At 35.7% G+C, this 21,256-nt stretch overlaps 1 protein-coding gene across 19 annotated transcripts in view; it reads left to right on the top strand.

The window, feature by feature from the left end:
- Nucleotides 1-21,256, top strand: part of NRXN1 (neurexin 1) — a 641,583-nt gene that overhangs the window by 313,321 nt on the left and 307,006 nt on the right. For all 19 annotated transcript variants that reach the window (XM_090134782.1, XM_090134781.1, XM_090134773.1 and 16 more), the window contains one exon: nt 59-178. In XM_090134782.1, coding sequence (XP_089990908.1) covers nt 59-178 — 120 coding nt within the window. The remainder of the gene's footprint in view (nt 1-58; nt 179-21,256) is intronic.

Raw genomic sequence — 21,256 nt, 5'->3', positions numbered from 1 at the left:
GAAACACATTTGTTGGAAGCCAAAGTGCAAGTCTGTTTCTTTTGTGTGTTCTCATCAGGCCCCAGCACAACGTGCCAAGAGGATTCGTGTGCAAACCAGGGAGTGTGCTTGCAGCAGTGGGATGGATTCAGTTGTGACTGTAGCATGACCTCCTTTAGCGGACCATTATGCAATGACCGTAAGTACACTAAAATGTGCTGGTTTGAAAGCTCTACAGCTCTAAGGCAGCATTTCAAGCAAGTGTCGGAAGCTTTATATTATTTTAATATGCAGTATTAAATGAACTGGCAAACCTTGTGAATATCTGTGAGGATATGGGAAAAAAATAACTAAAATATACAGTATAAATTGTGGACAATGTGCAGTATTAAACACTGGCAGAATTTGTTTTTATTATAGTTGATTACATATCTAATATACTGATGGTTACCCATTTGAAATAAGCTCTTTCTTGCATAAATGTTACAAATAGTGTTTGCTGATTTGTTTTTTTTTTTTTTTTTTGATTGAAAAAAGTCTTTTACATTTTATTCTTTTAAGCTATATTGTAATTTTCTAGCATTATCTCATGAGAGCTGTAATTACTGTGAAACAGTTGACAAGCCTTGTTCTCTCCTTTTGTAGATTTCTTTAGGTGACATACTGAGCATTTCGATAATAAAAGCATACAGAGTATTTTAGTTCTTTTAAATTTCATCTCAGTAAAACTACATAATATACACCAACCATCTGGTGTTGGAAAGGAAAACTTTAAATATGTCAGAAGTGAGGTGCCTGATTCACCAACATAATCTCATTTTTTTCCAATCTAGACTTATTGATCAAAATAGAATTATGCAGAATTGAAAGCGAAGCAGAAATGCAGGAGCCTTGATGGTCAACAGTAGCTGTTTAAAGAAAACTACTGAGTTTTCTTTTTAAATCAGCACATCTGAAATATCAGTGTTACATGCTTTTGTATCTATATGATAATGGAATTTCTTTAGGCACTTTTATTTTCATTTGTATACATTTCTCTGAATGAATGTCTGATGAAACAGTGTGTTGGCATGACTGCCTAGCCATGCATTTTAGATTTCTGTGTCTTGATCCCATTCTCTAGTCTTCAGCACGATGCACCTTCTTGGACAAACTCTAAAATAATACTGTAACTATCATCTGAAGTGCTTTGGGCTCAGATTAAGTCTAACTAGAGGCTTAAAAATGAATTATGCAAAAGCTGCAGTAATGATTTTCATGCGAGTTCCAATTTTCTACTCTTGACCACTTTTGAAAAAATGAGGAAAAGACTCATGTTAGCATGCTTTCCTACTCTTGCTGTCATGGTAGAAATGAAATGTGGTATCAGAGAACTTCAGAAAATTTGAGCAAAGGTTTGTGTTTATTCCTATGAGTTTGCCTTTCTAATTATATAAGTAATCAGCCATACTACAAAGCATGTTTTTAAAGATATTAGACTTCTACTATCTACTACAGAGGAAAATTATTTCTATTTTTCTTTTATGCTGGTGCTTCTGGCTTTCTGTGACCTGAGTTCTTTCAAAAGTAACTAAAAACTGTGAAATGTATCATTATTTTAATTCATATTTAGCAAAGGAAAATCTCTTTCTATACATTTGTTTTAATAGTAGCTGATGTCTGGAATGGAATATTCTGTAAACTATTTTTTCAAGTACAAATCAGGCATATTGAAGAAGTAGTATAAAAATAGCATTTATCAGTCTATGAAGTCTCACTAGTACAGTAGTGTTGTGGACCACACTGTATAGAATCGGATAACTCAATATAGTATTTTTGATGATGGTAGAAGTGTATCTTTGGTACAAGGCTGCCAACAATGCTTACTTCTTTCCAGATAAGTCATTTTTTTATGTTCCGTCACAAATATGAGATACAAATGTATCCTAAATGCAGATGTTTTGTGATAGAATGCAGTCTGGTAAACTTGATTCATTTACTTTGTGCTTTATCTTGGCTTCTCAGGTTATTTCTCATTCCAGAAATCTGCCAAACAAATCTAATGAGAAAGATTTTTTTGCCACGATATATGGGGGGAGAGGAGTTGGATGGAGAAAAAAATCATGGTATAATCTCAGTGTCATCTAGATGCCTCTAGACTTGTGTCCGCATTCTTTAGGAAGAGCAGAATGGATGGAGTAATCATGAAGTGCTACTATAGGTTTTAGTAAATTGCATAGGCTACAAAACATGCCAAACTTTTGCAGCACTGAAGTATGCCAAATCCGTTTCACATCAAGTGAGGTGGTTCCTGTGACAAGTCTGGAGTAGCACCTGCTTGCTGCTGACAAACACAGACCTTATAAAAGGCAGTGTGCAAAATGTGGAAGCAGGGCCAGGTGGTCCAGGAGGAATATAGTAACACAGTCCGTGAATGCAGAGCAAGAGGTAGGATAACCTAAGCCTAGCCTAGCAGGGGACATAGATGGCAACAGGAAGAGCTCCTGTCAGCACTGAAAGAAAGAGCAGGAAAATGTGGGCCCACCACAAAATGAGGTGAAAGGACCTCATGGCAAAGGACAAGGAATAAATCAGGGTACTCTATGGCTTCATCCTGATCTTCATCAATAAGACCAGCCTTCACCATTTTCACTGCACTTGACCACACTTGTACGATATGCAAGATATACACTGCATGCACATGGCAACTGAAGGGGTCCACGTGTCTCCCTCATCACTGTGAATTTGCTCTTGATTATCTTTAAAAGGTCCTGACTTTGAGAGGGGGGGGGGGGGAGTGGTTCCAGAGAATTGACGGGAAAAAAAAGGAAGTGCTGTCCTCAAGAAGGAGGAAACTACAGACTAACATTACTTCCAGGGAATGTAATAGAAAAGATCAACATGGCAGCTATTTCCAAACATAGTAGAGACAAGAGGACAATTAGGAATATCTAGCATGGACTTACAGAGGGGAAATTATATGATTTCATGAGAGTGGATTCAGTATTTTGTTATTTTCCATTTTCTTGCTAAGCAGAGAATCAGTGCTCTGATTTGAAAGCATGATGAGTACTCAAACATGTATCTTTCTGGAAAAAAAAAATAATAATTGTCTTAGATCGAACGCAGCGAACAGTGGATACTCTTGGCTGTTAACTGAGGATAGACTGAGATGTCCTGAGGTCATAGGACATTATAAAAATATATTAGTTAAGTTTATGAGAGATATGGATAGTAGTGTTTGGCATTATACAAATTCCAGGAGGGATTGAATACTTCTCTTTTTGGTGTAGTGCTTGGAGAGTGCATTAAGTAAGATTGAGGTTATACTTTGAACCTTAAAAAATTTAAATATTGAGTCAATTTTTGAAATAAATGGATGTTTTTATAAACGTCAGTCTTCCTTGAAGAGCTCTGATTAGAACAGGTGCATTTTTGCAGTGAATGAGGCAAGAGTCTTTTATTATGTGAACAGGCAATTAACAATTACATAATAATCCATATGCAAGGAGGGGTAATTTAATTTTGTGTTCAGAAATGTACAGATGGCTTTCCCTAGATTTACAGTACTATATGCCTGAAATTTAACGTTGTGTTACACTCATACTATATAGTGTACAAAGAAAAGGAATATTTATTATTTTCAGTTAGTTATGCAAGTAACTGGGTATGATCAGTCGTTGATATGAACAGTGTTGACATTGGATAGGCATTCTGCTGTCACAGTATCTTTTTCTAAAATGCAAATCAGAAGCTGATATTCATATAATCCCTGTGTACACTATCACTCAGTGTTACCCAAATGATGAATTTAAACTCTATTCACACACACATATATTTTTATTAATTGATTTTGCTGTTATGGATATGGCATATTTTGGACCTTTTGACACTGAGAATGTAGTGTGAGTGTTAATGCTGTTTTTGTGAGGATTTGGACAAAGTGAAGAAACTTCATTAAATCCATGACCAAAACCTAAAGTAACCATACTAGCCCCTCCATCATACTTTCCAAAATAATAGAAAATATTCCTGGCCAAGTGTTGGCAGTTGCTAGCTATCAATAAGCATATAACCTGTTATTGAGAAAAAGAACACACAATTCCTCAGAGTACATTAAAACATATTTGATTTCCATCTCCAGTAGCTGAGAATTAAAAAACCTGTCCCTGATAACATACCAGTCTAAATATTTGATGTGATTATTTTGCCATGGAGGCTCATGGTACACAGGAGAAATAAAGACAGCTACTCACAATTACAACACAGGGCAAGCTTCTGGAATGAACTAATTAAAGAAATCTCAATTTGTTCAGCTTATCTCATCCAATCTTTCTCTGTAATGAATATCTGGAATTTTTGGTGACAAACATCAGTGGCCTAATTTGTATTATCTTCAAAGGAAGTGGGATTTCACACAAGCAGTCTTGAAAACTCAGAAATGCCTTGGTATTTAGGAGAATTAGAAAAACTGTAAAAAGAGCAAGGAAGACAAGAAGTGCTAACTGTGAACCATAGTTGTGAAACAAGATTTTTAAACTTTTGTTTCTGTTGGAATCTTAATCCAGATTGGGTGCACCTTGAGCTACCAGGCTGTGGGACCTGTGATGTAACATGGGAGCGCATACTGCTTAGAGCAGCATGACTCAGAAAATGAAAACTTTTTTTTTCTCATTCTCCAATCCTTGATGGCCCAGCTGTAATAGTTTTTTCACCTCTATCTTATATGGATCTCATAGCAAAATAAATTTTGGCTATTCATTATAACATCTGCTCAATCTATCAATTACATAAGTTAACCAGGCATTCTTTTCTTGATGGTCTGAAAACAGCTTTTAGAGTCTTTGCCTTGTTTACAAAAAAATTCTGGAGTTGCTGATTGGGTGAGGTAATAGGTAATTTCCATATTCCTTAAAGATATAGATCACCCTAATTAAAAAAGAAAAAGTTTGCGTGTGACTGTACATTGTCACTTACATGTGATAATGTTTCTAAAAAAACAGTAGCAAGAAAAGCTTCAAGTGAGGATAACGTGATACAGAAAAAGAAAATACAAAACTTTTAAGGTAGCCAGAACATATTTTTATAGCTCTGCTTGTAGCTCAGATCAAAGCAATTATGCAACATTTGTGGCCTACTCAGAGGCATTTTCTATTTCACAATATTAAAAATGGAACATAGTGTCAGAAAATTGCAAGCTTCTCTCTGCCTCTGGAAGAATCAAGGGAGTAATTAAATTGAATTTTGGTATGTCAATAATATCTTTCTCTTATTAATGGTGTAATAATTTTGTAAATCAAATCCTGGAAGTGTTTCCAGTGTCATAAAGGTGAAAATGATTAGGGGTTAATGAAATATATTCTCATGGAATTAAAATTGTTCTGTTGGGTATCGTCAGATTCCTTTCTCTAGAACATTCAAATTATTGCAATTTGATAGTGTGTTATGTACAATTCAGGTCTGAAATTTGGAATCCATTAGAAAAACTATTCACAGTAACAGTAATAGCGGATAAGTGCTGTCCCTGTTCTTTCTCATACATTTCTCTTTAAAAGATACTAATACAGTCTTGTAAACTGGAATATTCCAATAATATGTATTAAGATAAATGTTAGGTAACTGTTAGATTTCTAAACAAGATTAATGGTCACATGTGGTGCAGCTGAAGCAGAAGTTTTACCTCTGTTAATGGTGTCAGTCATTCCTCTCCAACAAACCCCTTCCCCCCCAAAAAAAAGAGCAATGAGTAAGTGCTGGCTTTTTTTAACAGATGATAGCTGTGAGCATCACAAATGGTAAGAAAGAGGGAAAAGCCTTCCCAGTTTGTCTCTCTTTTAACCCATAGCATGCGAAGAGCTCAAAGTATTTATAAGGAGTTTAGTAATATATACCTGTTTTATGTGTAAGTTATTTACCGTAGCACAGTGATGGTTGACACTTCAGACAAGCAAAATTATTCAGTCCTTCTGAAGTCTGTACAGCTGGACTCAGGTTACTAAGGCAACCTGATCTTCCCCAGCATGTATTCTTGCTTGACAGGTAGGTAGGTTAGATTCCAAGTAACAATATAGATACAAGGCACTCTTATACTCATTACAAAACAAAATTTTCATGGTAACTTGAGATCTTCTGTGTTTTCTTTTTTTTTTTTTTTCCTCAGATGATGTAGAAAATTGAGGCAAAGTAAAAACTTCTATTTATAAAGTAGACAAAATGACCTAAATTTTACATGGGTAAATCAAGGTGTTCTGAAATCCAATTTAATGATCTGTGCAATTCCTCAGCAGCTGAGAATGGAAGCATGTGCTGGTATAATGGCAAGGCACAGAGTAAGATAAATTTTGCAGACGTTTTTATACCTTTCATAGTTTTGTTCTCTTGTCATGCTACAGGATGGGTATTGTTACCTATTTTTTGACCACTTATAACTGCTGGTTAGATGGAGCTGGGAGGCTGTTCTGAATGAAATTTTGGTTTTCTTCCTAGTGTGCTTATTCTCTCTTAATATCACATGATACTTAAGATCCTTGAATATCTCATTTTAACTGCGGCGTATAAATGTTATATACTGATGTTGTGTTTGAAAGTCTTTGTAACTGTTTGCATAGAATCATAAAATTGTTTGAAGGTCACCTAGTCCAACTTCCCTGCACTGAACAGCGGCATCTACAGCTAGATCAGACAGCTCCTGGCCATAAGTATCTCCAAGGATGGGGCATCCATCACTTCTCTGGGCAGCCTGTTCCAATGCTTCACCACCCTTATTGTAAAAACAAACAAAAATGTAAAACAAACAAACAAACAAAAAATATTTGGTCTAAATCTCACCTCTTTTGTTTGAAACCATTTCTCCTTATCCTATCACAACAGACCTTGCTAAAGAGCCTGTCTCCTTCTTTATTACAGCCCCCTTTAGATACTGAAATATACTGCTTAGGTATTTCAAGAAATTTTGTAAGAAGGAAGCAGGATTCATAGTAACTATGAAAAAACACTGTTGGAAGCATTACTTCTGTGAGTAAAAGAACTTAATCAGGTATTAATGTCTGCTGGTTTAATGAAGCCAACTACAAAATAAAGTCCTAGCCTAAGGAAAACTGTTGCACACTCAAAAGTGAGTGGTCAACACCCGGCTTGGGTACTTGGGAAAGCTGGAATTTAAGAAAAAGCAGCGAAGAGCATCTGATGCTCATCAAACTGTTTGGTGCCCACAAAGCCAATTTAAATGTTGTATTAAGGACATTTGTCAGTTTGTTGCTGATTCTGGTGGAATGTTCATGCTGCTAAGCTTTAAGCTATCGCTCTTTGTAATGAAGTCATATTTCCAACTGGAAACAGACATACGAAAAAGCACTTCATTTCACTGTAAACATTCATGCACTAAAAAACACTTAAAATGCATGACATACAATATACAATGTCAAAAAGCATTAATATTTACAGATACCATTTGCAAACGATCATAAGCTCTGAGTCTGTGTTACCATATAAGGAAGTCCTCTCTTAGTGAATATTGTTTTAAAATTCTCTCCCTTTTAAACAGTGTAAATCTTCAGAATAATCCCAGTCATATCAATGGGCTGATGCTTGGATTGTACAAAATATTTTACCTAGAGAACAGAGAACTTTGAATTTGGGAACTTAATGTCACTCAGAAGTATCAGCTGTGGTAGGCAACTCCTCCTGTCCAGAGATCCTAAGTAGGAACTGATGTTGCAGGCAGGGCCTCCAACCTCCACATTTAATACTAGACCAGGCTGCCCTTACTGAAAGTACACTTTCCTTGTAACTTCATGAACTGTAATTGTAGGTGCTGTCTCATATCTAAATAGGTTTATGGACAGCTCATATGCTTGTTTTTGACTTTCAAGTCTCCTGCAGGGAATCAGAAACACCACAGTGTTTCATTACATCAGGAGAAGACAAAAGACCTTTCCTGTCTTTCACCATTCCCTATATTGTAGAGGTATCATTGTAATTAAAGCTACCTTCACGCTTTCTCTTTCAAGTAATTGGATGCCACTCTCCTGGTCAGTAAATCAATTTAAGGATTGTCTTGTTTCTATGTATATTAAATAGAAAGGGCTTGTATGTCTGCAGGGGACATATATGGGATATGCATAGATCAGTTGTTCAGTTGTACAGGATGTACACAGCAGTTACCCAGTATTTCTCAGAACCACCAGAATGCCTGCATAAATATACTTGTATTTTGCAAGAGCAGCAAACAACACAATTAAAACAAGTCAGATTTGCAGTGCATTAACAAAGCTATGTATATCGCTGTTTCAAAGAAGATTCAAGGCTGCTCAGGATATCAGGCTCAGTATACATGTGGTAAAGGTCTGATATGAACATAGGTAGAGGACAAGCTTCAGCTTCCTAAGTACCAGTAATTCAGCCAAGGTGATGAATATCTGAAAATTTTGGGGGGGGGAATCCCCTAATTTTATGCAGAATCTGGAAGGATGTTCAGAAGTCCACATAGCCATTTGCTGACCTTCTTCCACCTGCTTGTTTTCTTTTGCCAAGTTATAACTTAACCTTGAGCTCCGTTCCCTCCTGCTATACTTAGTCTTTTCTTCCTTTACTTTTGTCTGCTAAAAGGGTAGGAATGCGTTTTAATAGGCTTCTTTCTGTAATCCCTGAAGGGAAGCCTTTATGGCAGGAAAATATTCAAAATGATAGTATCTCTCTAATTGAAAGCACTACCAGGAATAAATGAAAAATGGGAAAATGTTTTCAAATTTGCTCGATCTGTAGTGGTGTGTCAGATCAAGTTCAGATGCTTTCAGAAGCAAGTGGATTTTATTTCTGTACAACCGAGGGCTGAAAACTTCCAAATGTCACAATGTTGAGAACATTTTACTAGCAATAGTAAGCCTATTTCTCCCTGAAACTCTACCCCAAAACTTTTATCTTTCTAGCCTCTACTTGCTACCAATGTGTATTACTACTGATATTTAATTTGAACTACTTAATGCAGCTTTGCTGGGATGACAGCCAACTTCAAAGAAAACATTTCCTCTCTAACCCCAACAAATGCACAGGGCCAAGAGATGATATTTTCACTGAAGATTAACCTTTTCCTGGGGATGATACAGTATGCCAAACAACAGGGAAAGGCTTCTGAGTACTATAATAGGATAGCCTATAATAGAAATGCAGTTTATTGTGGTTTCAGACTTACAGAGAAGGTATTTTTCATAATTTTGCTATTTCTGCACTATAGATTTTATTGAATCTATTGACCAAAAGATAGACAAATTATATTAGGAATTTCTCCAGCTTGCTTCTCTAGGAATTCCCCAGGAATTTCTGAATGAAAGTGGGACTGAGATTTTGCTATAGCTAGAAAGCTGTAAAAAAATATTTAATTTATTGTCTTGGAAAATGTCAGGGAGGAAAGTCAAAACTGTATGATCTCCTCTGTATCTGGAGCAGGAGCAGCATCCTAAGTGGTAAATTAAAGTTCCTGTTAATGTACATAAAAACTGTCCAAAAATAGGAAGTCTATTACTTTTTCCTTTTTCCTTTTTCCTTTTTCCTTTTTCCTTTTTCCTTTTTCCTTTTTCCTTTTCCTTTTCCTTTTCCTTTTCCTTTTCCTTTTCCTTTTCCTTTTTCCTTTTTCCTTTTTCCTTTTTCCTTTTTCCTTTTCCTTTTTCCTTTTCCTTTTCCTTTTCCTTTTCCTTTTCCTTTTCCTTTTCCTTTTCCTTTTCCTTTTCCTTTTCCTTTTCCTTTTCCTTTTCCTTTTCCTTTTTAATTTCCTTAAATTGTTGATTGCAGACACTTTCCAAAATAGGGTTGTCAATCAGAGTGGGGGGAAGGGTGGCACTTAACAATATTTAAGCCATTTCATACAATACAGCATCACTGACACAACAGAGGCAGCTATGTGGGGGGAGCGGGGAGAGGGGGAGGAGGGTGCAGTGCAGTGGAACCAAACTTTAGACTCATAAAACTTAGGGATCTCTGCCTTCTAAGTCAAGGTCTTGCAAAACTCCATCTTTAGCCCAATACACCAGAAAGTAGTATTATGATGAGGGACATGCTATTAATAGATTACTAATCTTACTCAGTTTGTATGTTAAATCGTTTGTAAAATTGGAAAGCATAGGAGAGAGAGTATGAGAATGTAGAAGGATGTAGGGAACGATAACCTTGCATGTAAGTGTTGGCAGTTTTATAGCCTTAGGTCATAAGTTCTTCCAGACAGCACAAGTTAGTTTGGAGTAGAGTTCTGTGTGATTTTAATTTCTGAACTGGTGAGGCCTACCTGTATTTAATAATAAACTACTTTGGGAAAAAATGCCACAGAATGTCTGTACACAGCCATGTTCGTTTTTAAGCTTAAATAAAATGAAATATGGACTATTGTGAAGCATCCATACACTTGCAAATAATAATACCCCGCTGTAAATATTCTGCAAAGAATGTAGTATATTTGCTTATGTGAGGAAAAATAAAAGGGCACCTATTTATAACAAAGGTCTTATATAGGCGTATAATTCTAGATTAATTTTAGATATTCTCAATGATAATTTAAATTGTTCCTTCATGTCATTGTTAAGTGATTCTAAAGAAATCTTTTTTGTCATGCTTTTGAAATATAATTACATTTTAAAAACAAACAAAAAAAGGCAAAACAGGGAAATGGAAAATTTAATCAAGCACAAGTAACAGCACTTTGGAAAATCATTCCCTGTCTTCTTACTTATATATCAGTAATCGCCTTTTCACATTAAGATGTCTTTTAAAATTCTCAGTTAATTTTCTATTCTTTTGACAGTCTGAACAATTTGTCTATTTCTTTTTTTCTGCATCTGTGTGAATGGAAAATGATGAAAAAACTATAAATCCAGAGATGAGGTTTAATATGAATTTCCACATCGCCGATGTTCTGTTTTCTAAACAGTTATATGAAAATGCAGGCATTTCATTATATGGACTAGCTTAACTGGAAAAAGCCTCCATCTTTCTGGGCAAGTAGAAATGATAAAATACGTACAGAAAAAAGCTCAGAGGTCCCCAGAGACCTTCCAGATTTAACCTTCATTTCCTTTTTCATCTTAGATTTCTTTATTATTATGTGGAAATATGCGGTTTAGCTGTTCTTCAAGTTGACAGGTGGTAGAAATCCTTTAATTATGATCTTGGTTGTATGCCGCCAGTGCACAAAGGGGAACCATGATAATCCACTCCAGTGTGTTATTAGGAGTCATTGCACATTACTCATGCTTTTTAGTGTAAAATCCTGTGTAAATCTCACTGTAGAAATAAAATAACCAAAGTAAAATAAAAGCTTAAATTAAATAATATTTGCAAGAAATAAAATAATTAGCTATTATATACCACTCTTCCATGGACAGATATGGGAAAAGTGTTTAAAGATTAAGAAGAACACATATTCTTGTTTAAGCAACCGCTTTTTTTTTTGGTTGTTTCTTGCTCAACTATTTAATATATAATTTATCATGTACTTAACCTGTCTTTAAAATGTGATCATGTTATCATGTTCAGTGTACATCAGGTATAGAAAGGAAAACCTTCACAATATTGTTTCCTTTGCCATCTGTTCTGTAAAACTTCTATTTATTAGTACTTTTGTTCCATTTAGATAAAACGTGATTTATCTCTTCCCTTTGCTTAGTATACATTTAGTTAGTAATTCTCTGTAGTTATTTATGACTGGACTTGAGGCTGTTTTCAAGCACTTGAAGACCTTTATTTTTTTTCCTATTGCAGTGGCATAAAAGGGCCCTAGGTCAAAATTCAATATATCTACAGAGAGCCAGTGTAATTACCTTACAAACATAGAATGCAATGGTGCTGTTGGAATGGGAAGCTTCCTCTCTGTCCCCAGCCCCCAGGGTAACAAGACAAATGAAGAAGAACGTGGAACAAGGAGGAAATCAAAAGTTTTCTTCAGCCTATAATGACCTGGATAATCATCACAATTCTCAAATACACTTCAGTGGTGAAGTGTTCCCTGTCCATTGTCCACAATGGCTTTTCTATCAGCATGGGTAGAATCAGCTTGGGATTCATTCCTATGCGATGTAAGTGGAACACATAAAACAGTGCAGTATTATATACAGAAAGTGATTCCTGCTCTCCAGACCCAACAAATTGAAAAGAGTAACTTTTCAAGGAAAAGTTGCCAAACGTTAGACGATGTGTCAGCATTAACGTAATGATGAACAATTTCATCCACTCCAAACTAGCAGCAATATTTCATACCTTTTCCTGAAAAACATGAAATATACTGTGACATGTGGGACCTGAGTTCAGCAGTCATAGTTATGCTACAAAAGAGTGATGCTAGCAAAATAATTATTCAAATACAATGCCTATTTTTATGTGCCTCTTTTTTTTCCCATGAATTATTCTATGAAATCACCGATGACTGTTTCTGTAACATGCTGCCCATTCTTATTAATGTTTAAGGCAGGCAGTAATGAATTTATTTGTAAGAATATATGTGTCAATTCTACAGACAGCAAAATAAGCATGTAGTGATGTTGTGGCTATCAGGATTAAGTATCACTTCTAAAAGTTGTTTCACTCCATTGCTGATATTTGCCCTCTGTTTATGCAGTGGATTGTCAATTGCAATGATCAGACTGGAAGCAATTTCTTTGATGTTTTTAAAAGTAGGAAATAATTTTTCACCTATCTGAATGTCAGTTGGCTGAGAGTAAATTAAAATGTTCCAGTACTGAGACTGGCAATTATTGCCAATTGTAACCTGAACGGCTTTGGTATTAGTATTCCTAGCAGGGATTTTTTTTCCTCTTCTTGCAACACGTAGCTCTTGTTTCATTCTAGCTGTTTAAATTAGGAGAGCTGAAAACAATGATCAATCAGAGGTAGTTAAAAAAAAAACAAAAAACACCCTGATATTGCATTTTCTTCTTTTTTTTTTTTTTTTTTTTTTTGAGTATTTCCCAATTTCCTTTTCCCTTTGGCAAGCTTGAATTATCTTCTTTATAGGCCAAATTGTGCTTTGATTTAAATTATTGATAAAGGTGTCTTAAATACACTGGAAGCAAGATGGATTTCTAAATAGACAGCTATCTTTCTAGACTGCTGTGAGTACTATCAGCAGCTAATGAGACCAAGGCTTTCACTGCCCTGATATGCCTGGTTTCCAGCTTTGAATGTGCAGAGCCTGTGTCTGAATTTGGATCCACTGTTTAAACCATAGTAAGGCATAGGCCCATTATTAAATTTACTATATGCCTCTGTGAATCCTGGCAGTGCATTCTCATCTATTGAGAAGCCTTAGAAACAAGCTCCTCAGGCAAAACATCCATTAAAGTTTCTTTCCTTAAAGAAAAAAAAAAAATCTTCTGCTAATTTGCTGCAATTTATGTTTGCTTTGTGATTCTGCAGCCAAGCCTGCCAATGAAACTGTGCTAATCATTAGGAAGCTTGTGCCTGTATGCATTCAGGCATTCTACAAATACCACTCCATAACTAAAACGATGTTCTAAAAGGGTTTGGGTTTGTTTTTCCTGCATGGTTAAAATCTTACAGCATGTGATTTTGCTCTTTTCTCTCCTTAAAAATCCTTGAGTATTTCATCTGACGAAATAACTATTCTTACAGCGTATTTTTTTCTTTTATATAGTGTAGTTTAATGATAGAAAATAGGTGTCTCACAGATAAAATTACATACTACATGCTTCTGTGTCCTGTCTCAAAGATTTAAGCCCTATAATCTTTTAAAAATTGATCATTAGTCATTTATCTTCTGTAATGGTACCGTTGGCTAAGAATTTGAAAAACAGTTAAATTAAAAGAAAAAAGAAGAATAAGAGGCAGTAGAGGTAGCACTTTGTGCAAAGACCATTACAAATGAATGGTGAGTGGATAGAAGTGTATCTTGTAAAGATCTTGTAAAGACCCCAGAAATCCTAGATGAGAAAAGAACTGCTCAACCACTTAAAAATATTGGGTCAATTTTCCACCTTTTGGAGATCTACAGAAGTCTGGGTATCCTTTATAAACTCTACCACCTCATGCGAAAAGCTGCAACTCCACTTCAATTTTGAATAAACAACTTCTGTTCCTTTGTATTCCTTCACACCTGAAGTCTGTGTCTGTGTTGCTCATCTGAGATGCTTCCTGTTACAAGGTTAAGGAAAAACTATTTTAATCACCATTTGGAGGAAGCCATCTCAAGAGAGTGGTAGCTTCTACTGATATTTTAGTATTAGTTTGAAAATGGATGCCTTCCCACATGAAAGTGCAGGGATGAGAACGTAGCTGTCACATCCAGCAAGCTTTGTTCAACATTTCTGACTGCAGGAACATGCACTGTGACTTGCAGTTAACAGTGACACACTTTATGTAATTAGTATCTTGCTTTAGTCCTAATGGTTTCTAAGCCCAATAAGGGTGCTGAGTGTAATTTGTGATATTTCAGAACAGAAATTACTTTTTAATGTTGCTGTTATCTAGCAAAGTAGAGCCTATCAGGACATACTCTATTTTATAGTATGTGATCCTTTTTTCTCATTTTCTGTTTCTTCATCATAATTAGTCCTGACACTGCCATGTTAGGATAAACTCGTGATCCATCTCATCCACTCTTCACTATTGGCCAGATACCAGATGCTTCTGATGAGAGTTTGGAGTCTGAGTAGCTGAGGCATATCTGGAAGTATTGAAATTTAAAACCTGTATTAACATTTATTTCTGGGCCAGCTTTTGTTCATAAGCAATGAGGTATAGAAAGAGAGTTATGTAAGGGACAACTGTATAGGCTTAGTTGTTATAATTTTATACCTGATGGGGGGAGCACAGCTGTGATTTGTAGTCTTTATCAAAATAACAAGAGATCTCCTCATTGTTTAATCCTTGTTTACCAGCTCCAATAATCCTCATTTTCAGCTTCTAACATAACAAAAGTTGATGATTTACTTTAGCTACAAAAGTTCTGGATATTTTAACTAAATGCTGCTTTTATCAAATGGTACTGCACTGAAATTTCATCTTGCATGGAATTCAGTAGATATGGTTATCAGGGTACAATTTTAAACATTAATATGCTATCGTTAAGGATGGAAAAATTGCTTGAAATGATTTGCAAATTTCTACTTCAAGGAATCACCTGCAAAGATCTTAGTTTTCACAAACATGGATTTCACACAGTGGGAATGCACGTAGTTGTTCATGGCCACTTGGAGATATTTCCATATTAGCTTCAGGTGCCTGTTGTCTAGGTGTTGTTCAGCTGCCTGTCAGCTACATCTGACTATCTACAGTATCAGTAATTTTGCATCCTTGTGAAATTTGTTAATGAGCCATTTTAGGAAGACATTCCATGCTTTCCAGATAGGACAGCTTAGTCTGTTCAGAAAGGGCACAGAATCATAGAAGTGTAGAATAGTTTGGTATGGAAGTCACGTTAAAGAGGTCTAGTTCCAACCCACATGCCACAAGCAGAGACACCTTCCATTAGGTCATATTTCTCAAAGCCCCATCCATTCTGGCCTTAAACACTCCCAGGGATGGGGTATCCACAGCTTCCTTGAGTAATCTGTTCCAAAGCCTCACCACTCTCATAGTAAAGAATTTGTCTTTAATATCTAATCTAAATCTAAAGCTACCCTCTTCTAGTTTAGCTGTTACTCCCTTTTTATCACAACACTCCCTGACAAAATTGTTTGCATATCTGTCTAAAAAAAGGATTGGAAACAACAAAAATCAAAACAGCAGGATGCTTGGAGATGAACAAAAAGGTGGCTATATATACATATATATGGAGTGCCTACCCCGAAATAAACTTTTTGAGAGATCAAAGGATGCCACTGCTCTCAGGAAACCTTCAGTAAACTGAAGGGAGAATATAAATTGAAAAGTGCAAAGGTGTTCTTTTGTGAGGTTACTGTAGCCAGCCTTTAACCTTTGTAATTTAAGCCTTATGACCTGTGGAGCACTGTTTCCTATGTTTGCATGACAGGAAGAATAACTGCTTTTCCTTTCTTTAATCTTTCCTTTCTTCACTTAGTTTCAAAAAAAAAAAAAAAAAAAAAAAGAAGAAGAACAACTAGACAATCAGCTAAGCAAAATCCCCACACTCTGCTGCCTTTATTTTCAGTATTGTTTGGACCTAAGTGTTAAAATGTGAGGTAATAAGTTTGAGGACAAACTAGGAGAGTAGAGTGCCCCCGATTTTAATAAGAGAAGAAAGAATTTTCTTGACTGGTTGTTTTTCAGAAAGAGATATGAAGCAAGTTACTCGCCCTAGAAGGTCATAGCCACAAAAAGGAGAAAACTTACCGACCTTAAAAGTTGCCACAGAGGGCAAATTCTACAAATGGCAATAAACTAAAGGGCTCCTGATCATACAAATGCTGAAATAAGGTGATTTGTTCTTATCGTGTCCCATAGCATTCTGTAGGGGCAGCACTTATTGCCACAATGTCTTCTGATTTCATTACTGCTCTGTTGCTTTTTCTGGGGTTTGGAACTTGGGGAAAGATGTGAATGTACCCATCTGAATGTATTGTTGTAGTATCAATCTTTTCAGACCTCCTGGGTCCACTCTGCAAAAGATATGAAATAGTCAATAGCTCCTATGTAGCAGATAAAGAAGAAGAAATAATGAATGTGCTTTAGTAGTTGGTATAAAAAATGAGAGGAAAAGGTTCTTGGGTGCCTAAGGGGTTCACTGTTTCACAAAATGGTACTTGTTGCACAGAGAAAATTGAGGCAGCCTGACATTCACAAAGCTTTATTCATGGGACCTGTAGCTGATGGTGTACACTGACTTCCACGTTACCTTAGGAGGAGAGAAAGGTGGAGAAAGGGAAAACTCCAATGGGAAGAGAAGTAATGATAGTCCCCAGGTGAATGTTTTCTCCGGGTTATCCTGTCCAATATAGCAGGGAATCACAATAATGTTGATGACTGTCCATTTTTTTTCCTCAGTAAGTTCATATCTTTTCTCAGTACCTGCTCAGCCTTCTTGGTGCTGTCTGTTCAATGACAGAATTGCAATTTTGACTTCAATAGAAATTTAATTAATTAGGATGTATGTGTTGAACACTAATTGAGTGTTAAACACCATACACACCTATTATTTATTATATATGCATTTAAAAATGCTAAAATGATTGATATTCACTTCGTTCAAACATAGACTCAACAGTTTGGAGGTTGCAGGAGGAAGGAGTGATGATTGGAATCAGTGCAGAGCTAGAAACTGAAGCTACAAGGCATCAGGGCAAGGGGACAAAGAAGAAATAGTTTAAGTTAGATATCAAAAAGAATCGCTATCTCAGAGACTATGACAGAAAAATGATTCAAAGTGCACCAGTGCAAGGCTGCAAGGATAAGAACAATTGGGATACCAAGTAAAACCATATTCACAGTCTAGCCTCAGGATGAGTAGGTGAAGGCTGAAGTGAAAAGGCAGACCATAGCTGCAAATGAGGGGCCTTCAGCAGTACACAAGTTAAAGCACTGTGCAGAAAACTTAAGATCCTTTTTCTGAATGTATCCCAAAGCACTTCAGTTTTGACAGTACAGAGCAGATAGCTTGTACTGTGTGTTTCAGGCACAAGTATTCCCAGGCTTGTGCCATAGTAGCATTTATACAGCTGTGTGGTCTCTTTTCCTCTTCTTGCCACCACACATCTGAGAAGTTTTGCAAATTTCTCTCTAAGGAGTCCTTACTAGATACATCCCCAACTATCTAAATTAAGATATTAAAGAAATCAAATGATGTTTGTGCACCCTGGAGAAAAATGAACGCATTCTTCTTTATTTGTGGCTTTCTTAAAAATATTGACGTAAAGATCTGAAGTATAACTCCCAAGATCTGCGGTATTTATAAGGAATAATTTTAATGGAAATGAAAAGAAGTGTAAAACTGAAATTTTTAATCTTTGTTTTCTTTAGTGGGGAAATGAGACAAGACAAATGGGTAAACAACCCTATATAAAGGCTGTGAGAAGACTATTATTGCTATCATTGAAATTGCTCATAATCATTTGACGCTCAAAGAATTTGCCATTTAGGAAGAATATCAATCTGAACAAGAAATTACTGTCACTAAAGGTGAACATGGCTGTGAGGTACTTATAAGTGTAAAAACAATAAAGTTTCTTTCTGAAACAACTTTTTCATGGGAAAAAAAAAAAAAAAAAAAAAAACACTTGAAAAGAAAGCTAATCCTACAAGAGGATTATATTTGGAAGCTGTTCGGAATGCCTCTTCTGTGTTACTGTATGGTACAGTTTTCCTGTGCTTTCTGTCCTGGTTGTTAATTAGCTGCTTGATTGGGCTGAGAAATTATCACCTAAACTGTCAAGAATAGAGCCAGCAAACTTGAGAGATATTCAGAGCTCGCACACAGATGTGTCCTAATTGAATAGTGCTAACTCACTATACACTATAATAGTTTTATGATAAGTAACTTACATGGCACACAACTTTTAGGTAGCAAATTCTACACACACAAGTAACATAAGCAGATTCTTCACATTTGACTTTCTGTTCGAAAGAACTCCCCACTTCTTTCAGGTGATCTTGAAGAGAAGTTTTCCTGACTCCAATGCGCTTGTCACTGTAACCTAAGCAGAAATGCACAAGTCCTGATCTCAGAGGTGTAAATGTTTCTTTTTCACTACTGAATTTTCAAGTAACCTTCACTGCCAAATTAGAACTGCTTCTTGGAGGAGCTACCTCTTGTTTTTATTTATTTCTTTTTTTTTGTTCAAGTTTTATTTTATTAGTTCCAGAGAGATTCATCCAACCTATTCTTTAAAAAGTCTTCCATCATCATCTTCCTTTCTTTGCTTATTATTTTAGGGAATGTTTGTTATCAGAACACCCAAACAACTTGTTTCTTGAATTATCATGTAAATTGGCAGCAATAAATAGCTAGACCAAAGGTCTTGAGGGTTTGGGGAGGCTGCTGCTGACTGGAAGCTGGCTAATGTTATATCCATCTACAAAAAAGGTATGAGAGAAGACCCAGGCAACTACAGACCTGTTAGTTTAACATCAGTGCCTGGAAAGAGTTGTGGAGAAGACTGTCCTGGGGGATATTGAAAGGCATTTAAAGATCAAAGCTATTATCAGGCATAGTCAGTATGAGTTCATAAAGGGAAAATCCTACCTTGGTAATTTGTTTTTCCTTTTATGATGAAGGGAAGACAATGGCTGTAATCTGTCTGGGTTTTTGTTAAGACCTTTGATATCTTAACTCACAGCATCCTTCCAGACAAACTGTACAACTGTGAGTTGGACAGCCTGTGCTTGTTGATGAACTGGTTTAATGGCAGAGCTCAAATTGTGATAGAGAATGAAGCTACATCTGACTTGTGTGTGATCAACAGCAGTGTTACCCAGTGCTCAGCTAGCACCAGTCCTGTTCGACATATTTATCAATGGTCTGGATGCAAAAGTGGAATGATTCTTAGCAAGTTTCTTGATGAATATTAACTGGAAGGTGCTTCTGACTCTTTTGAGTGACATGAGGCCTTTCAGAGGGATCTAGATATATTGCCTAAATCTTGCATTTTTTTTTTTAACTTATTGCATAATTAATTTTAAGCTTTTGAAGGTAATTTTTTTGTCAAGGTTCTCTTGAATGATGAAAATTTACTTTTGAAAAGCTCAATTTTCACCATTAAGAAGCAGAATTAAGTCTCTACTAGCTTTCTTCCTTTTAGAGAGAATTTAAAAATTGACATATATGTAGGCAGCCAGAATACCCAGCATAAACTTGTAGTTCCATATACCTCATGGATGCTCTAGATGTGTTTGATTCACTTTTCTCGCATTGTGTACTGCTGTGCAAGTTTTATTCCTTGTGTCTATTCTAAAAGGAATCAATGACATTTGTCTTATTCTCATTTAGAGGTACTTTGAATGCATCATGACTACTTGATTTCCTTTTTGTCTTCTACATAACCTGGTCCTGTCTGTAGTGATAGTTAATTTAAAATTTCTAACAAAGTCACATGTCATGCTAACTAAATCCTAATCACAGTTACTTGCATAGCTACCTTTTGACCTTTCATACACATTGCATTTCTCACTGACTGTCTAGTGCAGTTTTGCTCTGTATTTCATATGCCTTTGACTGAGATTGTACGTTATAAGAGAAATGTCTTCCTTTTTTTTTTCTCCTGTCTTTACCGTTTTAACTGTGAAACCATGATAACAGAGGCTTGGTTAAAGTACTTTACATACTCTAGTTTTACACTGGAGGTCAAATTTTTTCTCCATAATCATGTCTATGCCAAAGGAATGTTAAGAGAATTTGAGTATCTGTAAAGCCATGATTCACAAGGCACCTCGGCATATGCTTAGAACATCTGGCTGAAAATGAGGACTTGTAAATCCTACAGAGAAAGTCTCAACAGAACAAATTAGACGGAAAGGTCTATGAAAAAGCAAGGATGGGAAGGTGGAAGGAAAGGAGAGAAAAGAAACAGTAAGAAGTAAGATTAAAGAAAAAGTAGATAACGGAAGGATGGTGGCTGATAAGGAACAAGTAGCTAAAAAACATGATTCAGTAACAGAAAATGCTAAAACAATGAACACAAGTCTAAGACAAAAGAGAAAAAAAAAAAAAAACAAGAATGAAAGAACAGATTAACTGTCTGTTATAATTAAATACTTGCTTTATATTAATAAAAGAAATTATAATAGTTAAATCATGTTTTTCAATAGATTACCTGTCATTGAGATTGACAAATAGTTATATTGCCCGTAGAGCTATTCAAAAAACATTGTCTCCAGAGTTTAAAACAAACAAAATGATGGGATTTGCCTGTGCATAAGGTTTCACATTATACAGAAGTATTTCTAGTTCTCAGGACTAATTTTCTGAATGTGTGAAATGTTCTAAACCCCCTCCCCACTCCCCCAAAATGGAGGTAATTGTGTGGATAGAAAATGTGAACTTCCTCAGTTGTTCCTATAAAATTCATTACAGAAGATACAGTTTGGTAGCCTTTGTGGTTTTATTCAGCAATTTTCTTATGATACCTATGCCCTTGGAGCATTTATTCTCCTTTAAAATTGAAGCAAAGAAAAAGGAGAGCTACCATGTGTTTCTCTGTCAAGACAAGACAATTCTATTATTTATTAATTTTTATTTCCTCTGTTGCATTTTAAGATACAGAAGTTTAAAAACTGTTTCAAATGATTCCAAGGTATAATAGCAAAGAATGGAGAAAAAAAAAAAAAAAAAAACTTTTGATGTACTCTAATATTAAATTTTAAAATAATCGATAATACTAACTCCCTTCAATACCAGCTAAATATAAAT

The sequence above is a fragment of the Phasianus colchicus genome, chromosome 2 (genome assembly GCF_987193195.1).
Source record: "Phasianus colchicus chromosome 2, bPhaCol1.hap1.1, whole genome shotgun sequence".
NCBI classification, from domain to species: Eukaryota; Metazoa; Chordata; class Aves; order Galliformes; family Phasianidae; genus Phasianus; species Phasianus colchicus.
This window is presented reverse-complemented; position numbering and strand designations above follow the sequence as displayed.